General features: G+C 42.4%; 1 protein-coding gene across 1 annotated transcript; it reads right to left on the bottom strand.

Moving 5' to 3' along the window:
- Positions 1-1,348: 1,348 nt before the first annotated feature.
- On the bottom strand, positions 1,349-9,989 carry LOC311139651 (annexin A2-like). The gene is made up of 13 exons (XM_084174562.1): positions 9,972-9,989; positions 6,223-6,289; positions 5,934-6,036; positions 5,667-5,761; positions 5,381-5,494; positions 4,728-4,818; positions 4,551-4,630; positions 2,546-2,605; positions 2,351-2,441; positions 2,152-2,247; positions 1,959-2,017; positions 1,617-1,727; positions 1,349-1,514 (listed from the first exon to the last, which is right to left on the bottom strand). The coding sequence occupies exons 2-13, from the start codon at positions 6,268-6,270 to the stop codon at positions 1,452-1,454; spliced, it is 1,011 nt and encodes a 336-aa protein (XP_084030688.1). The 5' UTR covers positions 6,271-6,289; positions 9,972-9,989; the 3' UTR covers positions 1,349-1,451.
- Between the last annotated feature and the right edge of the window lie 2,056 nt (positions 9,990-12,045).

Genomic DNA, 12,045 nt, shown 5'->3' with positions numbered 1-12,045 from the left:
TTGGAGGAATGGAGATAAAAGACATGTGGAGGAAGGTGAGACCAAAAAATGGACAATAATCAAATGGCGGAAGTAGAAGAACAGTCCCTGATATAGAATGTACATGGTCTAAAAGGTGAGCTTATTCAACGTGGAGTGGGGAAACAATTTACTGTTTGGTTGACAAAGCTGTAATCCTGACAGCCAGTCATTCACTGTCAAGGTGTCACTTTTCAATAGCTGGACATGGCACCCATACGCAAGAAACTAGCCAGTGGTTCACCAACTTTATAATGATGTGACCCCAGCTAAGCTTTTGGAATTTGCCTGGGACCCATCACGTGAAACAAACCAGTGTTTCTTGTCATGATCCAGTCAGCAGTCAGAACTTTTATGTTTAAAACTAACTTTTATTATTTATAGTTTTAAACTTTGTACAAGTTCAAAGTTACATTATTAAGGAACAGTTACATGTGATTTTTGATGCGTCTCATCATAGGATCCAAACTCTTTGTCTCGGCTCATGCAAACATCCAAGGCTGCCAACATCACATTTGATTGAAACCTATTGAATCAGGTGCCACCTCTCGTGGAGCTTAGGTGTGGCAACAACATCATTGGGGGACGGGATGCCTTGTCTATGTAATGGTAGGGGAAACACTGCCATAGGATGAAAGTGCTTCTATTTTTACAGATTGACAATCCATAGGTCCAGCCAGCCCTTGGTCATGGTGGGAGGGGATAAGGGGAGTCTGAGATGCCAGCTATGAGATGCTTGAGGGATATTAATACTTCTTGGCTGACATTGACCTGGGATTAGGACGAACAGAGGGAGAGACACTTAGAATTTGAAATCCCTGGGCCCTGTCCCCCACATTTTACATTTACATTTTAGTCATTTAGCAGACACTCTTATCCAGAGCGACTTACAGTTAGTGAGTGCATACATTCTTTTTTTATTTTTCATACTGGCCCCCCGTGGGAATCGAACCCACAACCCTGGCATTGCAAATGCCATGCTCTACCAACTGAGCTACATCCCTGCCGGCCATTCCCTCCCCTACCCTGGACGACGCTGGGCCAATTGTGCGCCGCCCCATGGGTCTTCCGGTCGCGGCCGGCTACGACAGATCCTGGATTCGAATCAGGATCTCTAGTGGCACAGCTAGCACTGCGATGCAGTGCCTTAGACCACTGCACCACTCGGGAGACACCAACTCACACACACACTGGATGATATTCATAGAAGTAGAAACAAAGGTGTGAGATGTTTGAAATTCGGTTACTATAAGGCAAATTACCCCTTCATAATGGTTAGCACTATGGGTGATATAGACTTGGTCAAATTATGGCAAAATGTGCTGAAATATCAAAGACATGTAAATTGTTTAATGGAGTGACATAATACCAGTTATTAGGTTACAACAACTGAAATAATATGTACTGTGTGTAGGTTAAAAGGTATTCTTCCTTTAGAGGTCTTCAGATCGACACAAGGCTAGGAGAGCCTGCTGCATCTCCCCTTTGTATTCTTTCTGTGGGTGTGAGAGAGAGGGACGTAGTTATGACACAGTTACAAACAACAAACCTTTCAGAATGACTATTCAATGTATTGGTGTGCGTGCATATGTCTTCACCTGTAACGTAGAGTAGAGTGAAGTGTTGGTCAGTCTGCGATACTCGATTCTCACACAGAGGAGGTCCTCTTCACTGTGGCTGATAAGAATCCCCTGCACTACACTGCCTTTCTGCAGGACACATACACAATAAACATACACAATTTGAATGAACCTGGCTTACAGAAGACTCTGCCTCAAGACCTGACACAGAAATCGATAGTCTTACGAGATTGCAATGCCCACTACACTTGCCGACTACACCTCACAACACAGCAAGAATAGTCATGTAGCCAGTGTGAGTCTGGAGGAGAGTCACTGTAGCAGTGTGTGGAGTAGACCACCATATGAAATGAAACTCACCTTAATGTTGCTGTGTAGCCGCTGGGCCAGGAAAAAAGGAATACTTGGGATGGAGCCAACTACAGATGGAAAGAATCAATACATACTGTTAATTAGTGTTGTCATACTGTCACACACAAACACACACACACGAGCATTTGAAGAAGTTGAAAGTCAGTCTAGCACAGAGCAATTGAACAAGGCTATGTCTTACCCAGAGTGCGGAAGCCAAGCCTCAGGTCCCCAGAGAAGTGACTCTGTACTGTTTTATCCACAGTCTCCCCTCTCAGATCCTCCAACCTGGATAGCACTGAGAGATAGACAGAGGGGGTGAGGGGGGTAATGGAGGCTACAGCCATACCAGGGCTAGGAGGAGAGACAGCGAATGGATGAAAGAGAGATTTGTTTGTTACCTCTGTTGAGATGGTTTGAGTCTCTGGTGGTTAACACCTGAATCCAGGGGGCTGGGTCCTTTTTCTTACCATTCACTGCATCATTCAGAGCCTACACACACACACACACACACACACACACACACACAAAGGATATCAAGAGTACTGCCTAATTGGAGGAACTTTCTGGAGGTAATTTTGAGGAAGAACACTCACCTTAACATCCTGGTCAATGAGTTGATAATCAACAATCTCCTTTGAATTCAGTTCCTCCTTCTGTTGGTATTAAAGCACAAATGGCACCTTTCACTTAGTTCAAATTAGGACATTATTTTTCACTGACTGATCTATACAGCCTACTCGGTGAAAGAGGGTGAATACTTGGAGAACCCTTCCATAGGAAAACACATTTTGGTTCCAGGGAGAACACTTTTTGGGTTCCATGTAGAACTCTCTGAAGAAAGGGTTCGACCTGGAACTGAAAGAGTTCTACATGGAACCAAAAAGGGTTATTCAAAGGGTTCTCCTATGGGGCCAGCCAATGAACCCATTTAGGTTCTAGATAGCACTTTTTTTCAATTTTTTTGTGAACTCTACATACATTTGAAGTCGGAAGTTTACATTCATTAAAACTTGTTTTTCAACCACTCCACAAATTTCTTGTTAACAAACTATAGTTTTGGCAAGTTGGCTAGGACATCTACTTTGTGCATGACACAAGTAATTTTTCCAACAATTGTTTACAGACAGATTATTTCACTTATAATTCACTGTATCACAATTCCAGTGGGTCAGAAGTTTACATACACTAAGTTGACTGTGCCTTTAAACAGCTTGGAAAATTCCAGAAAATGATGTCATGGCTTTAGATGCTTTTGATAGGCTAATTGGCATCATTTGAGTCAATTGGAGGTGTACCTGTGGATGTATTTCAAGGCATACCTTCAAACTCAGTGCCTCTTTGCTTGACATCATGGGAAAATCAAAAGACATCAGCCAAGACCTCAGAAAAAGATTGTAGACCTCCACAAGTCTGGGTCATCCTTGGGAGCAATTTCAAAACGCCTGAAGGTACCACGTTCATCTGTACAAACAATAGTACGCAAGTATAAACAACATGGGACCACGCAGTCGTCATACCGCTCAGGAAGGAGACGCGTTCTGTCTCCTAGAGATGAACGTACTTTGGTGCGAAAAGTGCAAATCAATCCCAGAACAACAGCAAAGGACCTTGTGAAGATGCTGGAGGAAACAGGTACAAAAGTATCTATATCCACAGTAAAACGAGTCCTATATCGACATAACCTGAAAGGCCGCTCAGCAAGGAAGAAGCCACTGCTCCAAAACCGCCATAAAAAAGCCAGACTACGGTTTGTAACTGCACATGGGGACAAAGATCGTACTTTTTGGAGAAATGTCCTCTGGTCTGATGAAACAAAAATAGAACTGTTTGGCCATAATGACCATCGTTATGTTTGGAGGAAAAAGGGGGTTACTTGCAAGCCGAAGAACACCATCACAACCGTGAAGCACAGGGGTGGCAGCATCATGCTGTGGGGGTGCTTTGCTGCAGGAGGGACTGGTGCACTTCACAAAATAGATGGCATCATGAGGAAGGAAAATTATGTGGATATATTGAAGCAACATCTCAAGACATCAGTCAGGAAGTTAAAGCTTAGTCGCAAATGGGTCTTCCAAATGGACAATGACCCCAAGCATACTTCCAAAGTTGTGGCAAAATGGCTTAAGGACAACAAAGTCAAGGTATTGGAGTGGCCATCACAAAGCCCTGACCTCAATCCTATAGAAAATGTGTGGGCAGAACTGAAGAAGCGTGTGCGAGCAAGGAGGCCTACAAACCTGACTCAGTTACACCAGCTCTGTCAGGAGGAATGGGCCAAAATTCACCCAACATATTGTGGGAAGCTTGTGGAAGGCTACCCGAAACGTTTGACCCAAGTTAAACAATTTAAAGGCAATGCTACCAAATACTAATTGAGTGTATGTAAATTTCTGACATTTCACATTCTTAAAATAAAGTGGTGATCCTAACTGACCTAAGACAGGGAATTTTTACTAGGATTAAATGTCAGGAATTGTGAAAAACTGAGTTTAAATGTATTTGGCTAAGGTGTATGTAAACTTCCGCCTTCAACTGTATATTGTAATATTGAGACAACCAAGTCTAAAAGAGAACCTGCTAAAAGAAGAGTGGCAGTACCTTGAGTATGGCCAGTACCAGCTTAGTGAAGTCTTTACTAGTCTCACTGATAAGATCATTCTCCAAGTAACGTCCAAACTCTGCAAACAAAGCAGAATAAGACTACAGTAGGGCACACTGTGTGTGTGTGTGTGTATTGTGAGAGTGTGTGTGTTACCCATAGACAGTAGAGCTCACCCTGTTTGTAGGCAATAGTGGCATCTTTAAGCTGCTGTGGTGATTTGGTACACAACACTGCCAATAGACTCTCTTCATCTGTACCAATACCCTGTAACAAATAATTACACATTTAAAGTGATTCGTTCCAGTGATGTAGCCAAGTCACTCAATCTTGAGTCCAAGTGGAGTCCCAAAACCCTTGTGTTCGAGTCCGAGTCGAAGTCTGAGTCCTTTATACTCGAGTCACGAGTCGAGTCACGAGTCCCTTGGTGTGCTAAAAGTAGCTGTCCAACCATTTTTTAAGCGAAATGTCATAACAGTGTTGCACATTTGTAAGGCTAAATAGATAACACAGCTATCTAACATTTGCAGCTAGTACTGTATGTTCAATTAAAGAGAGAGATTTTCTGACAACAAAGTCACAACTGGTTGAGTCCGAATCGAGTCACGAGTCATGAAAATCATGACTTGAGTCTGAGTCAAGTCCGAGTCCTGGGCTTGAGTACTACAACACTGATTCATTCACAAACACACACACAATACACAAGAAAGACGCACACATTCATACAAACCACAGTACAATACAGTAATTACACGCCTAAAAATACGATGAACATGTATTACATGTTTATTACAATGATCATTTGAAATAATCTGTGATCTGCTCTCACCTCCATGGTCTGTCTGAGGAGATGGGCATCAAACTGAGAGGGGGTCATCATCAGCCCCAGCATGAGTTGCTCCAGCCCCCCTGACAGAGCTTTCTTCAGGGCAGGACACAACTCCTACAGAGGAGGGGTAGATAGAGACTGTTGGGCTGGGTTCCAATGCCATATATCACATCCCTTCCCACAGTCTTCTTATAGATGTAAAAGTACTCAATAGTTGGGCAGACAGAGCCACAAAGTGGTAGGCTGACAGATCCACATAGTGTTTCAACCAGGTAAGGACAGTTACCTTCTGTGTGAGGTTATGGTAGGACTCTGCGATGCTCTGTCTCTGGGCATTGTTTCGATTGGTCAGGATTCTCACCAGAGTGTTCACGTCACTGCCTAATACACACACACACATATTTTGAATACCTCATCCAATATGTATGTATGATACTAACTACTCCAAACATTCACACCATCAGATTGACGAAATTCTCAGGCAACAAATTGTTTTTAATGAGCCATGGTACTGATTTACTTCATTAGCGAACATTAAACCCTTGAATAGTACCTTTGCTCTCCAAGGCAGTTTGAATGTCGCGGGCGTCCTTCTCTGAGTTGAAGTTAGGGAAGGGTCGCACAGTGCCCAGTGTACCCCACCACATCGCCGGAGACTGGACAAGACAGGGGAGAGAGGGGTGATGTCACTGAGTCACTACAGTAAACTTCTATCGCTGACATTTACTGTCTAGCTTCCGTCATGTTGTGTTTAGCCATTCTATATTTTTAGTTTAGTCCAGATGAAGGAGAAGAGATGAGGAGAAAGCCTCTTCAGACTATGGAGATGCAGGTTCACTTACACTGGCTTTGGGAGGGGTATTTTGCATACACTTCAGCAGAGCTTCCATGATGGGAGAGACAGAGTAACTGCGATTGAGATGAGGCATAATTAGTGTTGGGGTTATTTGACGTTTAAAATATATATATACACAGTGAGGGGAAAAAAGTATTTGATCCCCTGCTGATTTTGTACGTTTGCCCACTGACAAAGAAATGATCAGTCTATAATTTTAATGGTAGGTTTATTTGAACAGTGAGAGACAGAATACCAACAAAAAAATCCAGAAAAACGCATGTCAAAAATGTTATAAATTGGTTTGCATTTTAATGAGGGAAATAAGTATTTGACCCCCTCTCAATCAGAAAGATTTCTGGCTCCCAGGTGTATTTTATACAGGTAACGAGCTGAGATTAGGAGCACACTCTTAAAGGGAGTGCTCCTAATCTCAGCTTGTTACCTGTATAAAAGACACCTGTCCACAGAAGCAATCAATCAATCAGATTCCAAACTCTCCAACATGGCCAAGACCAAAGATTGTAGACCTACACAAGGCTGGAATGGGCTACAAGACCATCGGCAAGCAGCTTGGCGAGAAGGTGACAACAGGTGGTGCGATTATTCGCAAATGGAAGAAACACAAAATAACTGTTAATCTCCCTCGGCCTGGGGCTCCATGCAAGATCTCACCTCTTGGAGTTGCAATGATCATGAGAACGGTGAGGAATCAGCCCAGAACTACACGGGAGGATATTGTCAATGATCTCAAGGCAGCTGGGACCATAGTAACCAAGAAAACAATTGGTAACACACTACGCCGTGAAGGACTGAAATCCTGCAGCGCCCGCAAGGTCCCCCTGCTCAAGAAAGCACATATACATGCCTGTCTGAAGTTTGCCAATGAACATCTGAATGATTCAGAGGAGAACTGGGTGAAAGTGTTGTGGTCAGATGAGACCAAAATTGAGCTCTTTGGCATCAACTCAACTCGCCGTGTTTGGAGGAGGAGGAATGCTGCCTATGACCCCAAGAACACCATCCCCACCATCAAACATGGAGGTGGAAACATTATGCTTTGGGGGTGTTTTTCTGCTAAGGGGACAGGACAACTTTGCCGCATCAAAGGGATGATGAATGGGGCCATGTACTGTCAACTCTTGGGTGAGAACCTCCTTCCCTCAGCCAGGGCATTGAAAATGGGTCGTGGATGGGTATTCCAGCATGACAATGACCCAAAACACACGGCCAAGGCAACAAAGGAGTGGCTCAAGAAGAAGCACATGAAGGTCCTGGAGTGGCCTAGCCAGTCTCCAGACCTTAATCCCATAGAAAATCTGTGGAGGGAGCTGAAGGTTCGAGTTGCCAAACGTCAGCCTCGAAACCTTAATGACTTGGAGAAGATCTGCAAAGAGAAGTGGGACAAAATCCCTCCTGAGATGTGTGCAAACCTGGTGGCCAACTACAAGAAACGTCTGGCCTCTGTGATTGCCAATAATGGTTTTGCCACCAAGCACTAAGTCATGTTTTGCAGAGGGGTCAAATACTTATTTCCCTCATTAAAATGCAAATCAATTCATAACATTTTTGACATACGTTTTTCTGGATGCTTTTGTTGTTATTCTGTCTCTCACTGTTCAAATAAACCTACCATTAAAATTATAGACTGATCATTTCTTTGTCAGTGGGCAAACGTACAAAATCAGCAGGGGATCAAATACTTTTTTCCCTCACTGTGTATATATATATATATATATATATATATATATATATATATATATATATATATATATATATATATATATATATAATTATTTGAAATATGCAATGCTATATTATAAAACGGGTTGTTTTAATCCTAGATGCTGATTGGTTGTTAGCAGGGATTTATTGACGATAATTCCCAAATACCATGATGCCATAATTCCATTTCACATATCAATGCGCATCCAATGTCCCGCAGTTCAGTTATCCAACTTTGCATTGATACATTTACCATTGATAAATCAGATACCAAAACTACAGACTTTAGACATTTTATGCAATAGACAATGTATCAATTCACAAACAAATCAGTGATTACCCAAGGAAAGGAGGGAGGAAAGAAAGAGTTTTTGAACAGGGCCACAATGGTCGGTGAAGTCCATTGAAAATACTTTACTTCATTTCCCTCTAGTGTCGCAAATGTACGGAAGAGTATAAGGGCCAAGTGAAGACGGGAAAAATGTTTACAGCGACGAGTGGTGGTACTTATTTTCAGGAGGGTCCACACTGACTCGGACGAGGTATTTCATCCAAATCCGTGTTGTTACATACTGTACATAGGTAGAGACAGGTGGGTTGTGTGTGTATGCAAGTGTGAAAGGAGATATTATGCTAGGGTACCAACCAAGTCATGTCAGATCAGTGATGATTTATTTATAGCCTATCATAATGTATTTGATAGGCCTATATTTAGACCAATGAATATTTCAAGAAAGGGAGAATCTCACCATGAATATATTCAAACAGCGCCTCAGATTAGCTGGTTTGCGCGTTTAGGAGTGGTCCTTCAGATGCCTCCTCCCACAAGCACTTGCGTAAACCCCCTGCTTCATCGTTCATTCTTCCCACAGCCGTCGGATAGTCCTATCATTTACTTTCACTTGCACACTGTAATGTAAAATTAGCCTACAGGTTAAGGTACTCAATCTAGTGGGCCGCTATAGGTTTATAGTGTGCTGAAAATAGCGGTGTTGTAACGAATTTGGAGAGCAGTTTGACATGGGACACATACACACGCATAGCCCCCTGTCTCCAGGATCCCAAGATAATTCGTTTTATTGGGTGTGTTAACGTAGCCTACTAGCCTATCGTAGAAGGATAGTTGTCATAGGGGGGACATACTACTGTTAGTAAAGCAACATGGATAAGGTCGTTAATAGTTACAATTATGCACTGATTTGTTGCAAGGTGTTCGCCTAGTCTACGCAGCAGAACGTTGTAGCGAATTCGGTGGGCAGACTGCCAGGGAGTCAACCCCAGTTCTCTTCGCGTTCAGTGACAGCCTAAAAAGTGGTTTGCTTCTCATAACGCACCATGGCCGTTAGTGTATGACTAGTCTGAAATTGCCAGGGGGAAGTTTGGTATGCGTGTGCGTGCGTGTACGAGTCTATTAGATCATTAAATTGCTGGCCATTTGTTTGTTTTTCCTTTACTTTTTACCGCCCAAACACACACCTGCATCCATACCCAACCCGCCCGCATTTAACCAAATCCCCTACATTATTCTTGAAATATAACTGCGACTTTATTCTCGAAATATTGCCACTTTATTCTCGAAATAGTGCCACTTTATTCTCGAAATACTGCCACTTTTCTAAAAGTACTATCATGCAAAAAATAATAATCCAAGTACCGCCAACCCTTGCTATTTTTTTCTTCACTTGACCCTAATACTCTTCCATAAAAAATGCAACTTCGGCGTTGTCATTTCTGCTTGCATTGCATACCACAAAACTCAACATCTGGCCAGAGCAAGCAAAAGTCCTCCAACCTGACTACTCTAAATTCCTCTCGTCTCTGGTGATGTTGCGTACAACATCACCAGAGCTCATTATTGAACTCATTATTGAGTTCCTCCATGTGAAAAAACGCAGGGAATCACAATATCGTTTTACAAAAGGAAAACATCAAATTATGAACTGCATAAATCAAAGACTGATTTGTTTACAAAAAAAACAACATTTCACCAACAGCTTATGTCATTATATAGCATAATGAAATGAAACGCACCTGATATAGTCCCGTTCAGTATCCGCTTGACAGGAGAGGTCTCTGAAATGACTTGATGTTCTAGTCTATTTCCTAGACAACGGGGTGTGGCTGCAGCAGGAAAGATAGGATATGGCTATAGTGGACTTGGTGCACTCTCTCATTATTCATTTTATAACCATGGGCGTGTCTCTATTGACAGGTAGGCTACCTTGGCTGTAGAAATTCCTGACTATGGACTCCCTTACAGAAAAACCACATGATTTCACATTAAATTTAAAGTGTGAAAACATGTCATCTTGGAACACTTCACATGTTATCGCGTTTTCACATATGTAGTTTCATGTTATCACATGTTGCTTTACATTGCCTTGCAAAAGTATTCATCCCCCTTGGCGTTTTTCCTACTTTGTTGCATTACAACCTGTAATTTCAATTGATTTTTATTTGGATTTCATGTAATGGACATACACAAAATAGTCCAAATTGGTGAAGTGGAATGGAAAAAATAACTTATTTCAAAAAATTCAAAAAAATAAATAACGGAAAAGTGGTGCGTGCATATGTATTCACCCCCTTTGCTATGAAGCCCCTAAATAAGATCTGGTGCAACCAATTACCTTCAGAAGTCACATAATTAGTTAAATAAAGTCCACCTGTGTGCAATCTAAGTGTCACATGATCTGTCACATGATCTCAGTATATATACACACCTGTTCTGAAAGGCCCCAGAGTCTGCAACACCACTAAGCAAGGGGCACCACCAAGCAAGCAGCACCATGAAGACAAGGAGCTCTCCAAACAGGTCAGGGACAAAGTTGTGGAGTACATATCAGGGTTGGGTTATAAAAAAATATCCAACACTTTGAACATCCCACGGAGCACCATTAAATCCATTATTAAAAAATGGAAAGAATATGGCACCACAACAAACCTGCCAAGAGAGGGCCGTCCACCAAAACTCACAGACCAGGCAAGGAGGGCATTAATCAGAGAGGCAACAAAGAGACCAAAGTTAACCCTGATGGAGCTGCAAAGCTCTACAGCGGAGATTGGAGTATCTGTCCATAGGACCACTTTAAGCCGTACACTCCACAGAGCTGGGCTTTACAGAAGAGTGGCTAGAAAAAGCCATTGCTTAAAGAAAAAAATAAGCAAACATGGTTGGTGTTCGCCAAAAGGCATGTGGGAGTCTCCCCAAACATATGGAAGTAGGTACTCTGGTCAGATGAGACTAAAATTGAGCTTTTTGGCCATCAAGGAAAACGCTATGTCTGGTGCAAACCCAACACCTCTCATCACCCCGAGAACACCATCCCCACAGTAAAGCATGGTGGTGGCAGCATCATGCTGTGGGGATGTTTTTCATCTGCAGGGACTGGGAAACTGGTCAGAGTTGAAGGAATGATGGATGGCGCTAAATACAGGGAAATTCTTGAGGGAAACCTGTTTCAGTCTTCCAGAGATTTGAGACTGGGACGGAGGTTCACCTTCCAGCAGGACAATGACCCTAAGCATACTGCTAAAGCAACACTCGAGTGGTTTAAATGTCTTGGAATGGCCTAGTCAAAGCCCAGATCTCATTCCAATTGAGAATCAAATATTTTGCACCTTCAAAGTGGTAGGCATGTTGTGTAAATCATACAAACCCCCAAAAAAATCCATTTTAATTGCAGGTTGTAAGGCAACAAAATAGGAAAAATGCCAAGGGGGGTGAATACTTTCGCAAGCCACTGTACATGTTGTCATGTGTTATCACATTAACTTCACATAAGATCACATTTGAGCACATGAAAGCATGTGTTTTTGGAACACTTCACGTGTTCACGTGTGAAATTCATGTGGTTTTTCCATAAGGGCTATAAGCCTATCCGGCCGTTAGTTCAGTTCACCAATCTGATATGAAATGGATAAAACCTACAGTAAAACCAATAAATGGTGAGATAGATGTAGCTATAATAAAATCACTGACGTATCCAGTATTTTCATGTGGAAAGTTGGATATCAGACACACTGTCACACAGACAGAATTGTCAGTGGGCGACCCCCTCCCAACACGCGCGTGCCAATAACAGAATCCAAGAAACTCTAGATT

Source organism: Coregonus lavaretus (genome assembly GCF_964263955.1).
Source record: "Coregonus lavaretus genome assembly, chromosome: 13".
NCBI classification, from domain to species: Eukaryota; Metazoa; Chordata; class Actinopteri; order Salmoniformes; family Salmonidae; genus Coregonus; species Coregonus lavaretus.
Note: the sequence above shows the minus strand (reverse complement) of the source record. Positions and strands in the feature narration are given on the sequence as shown.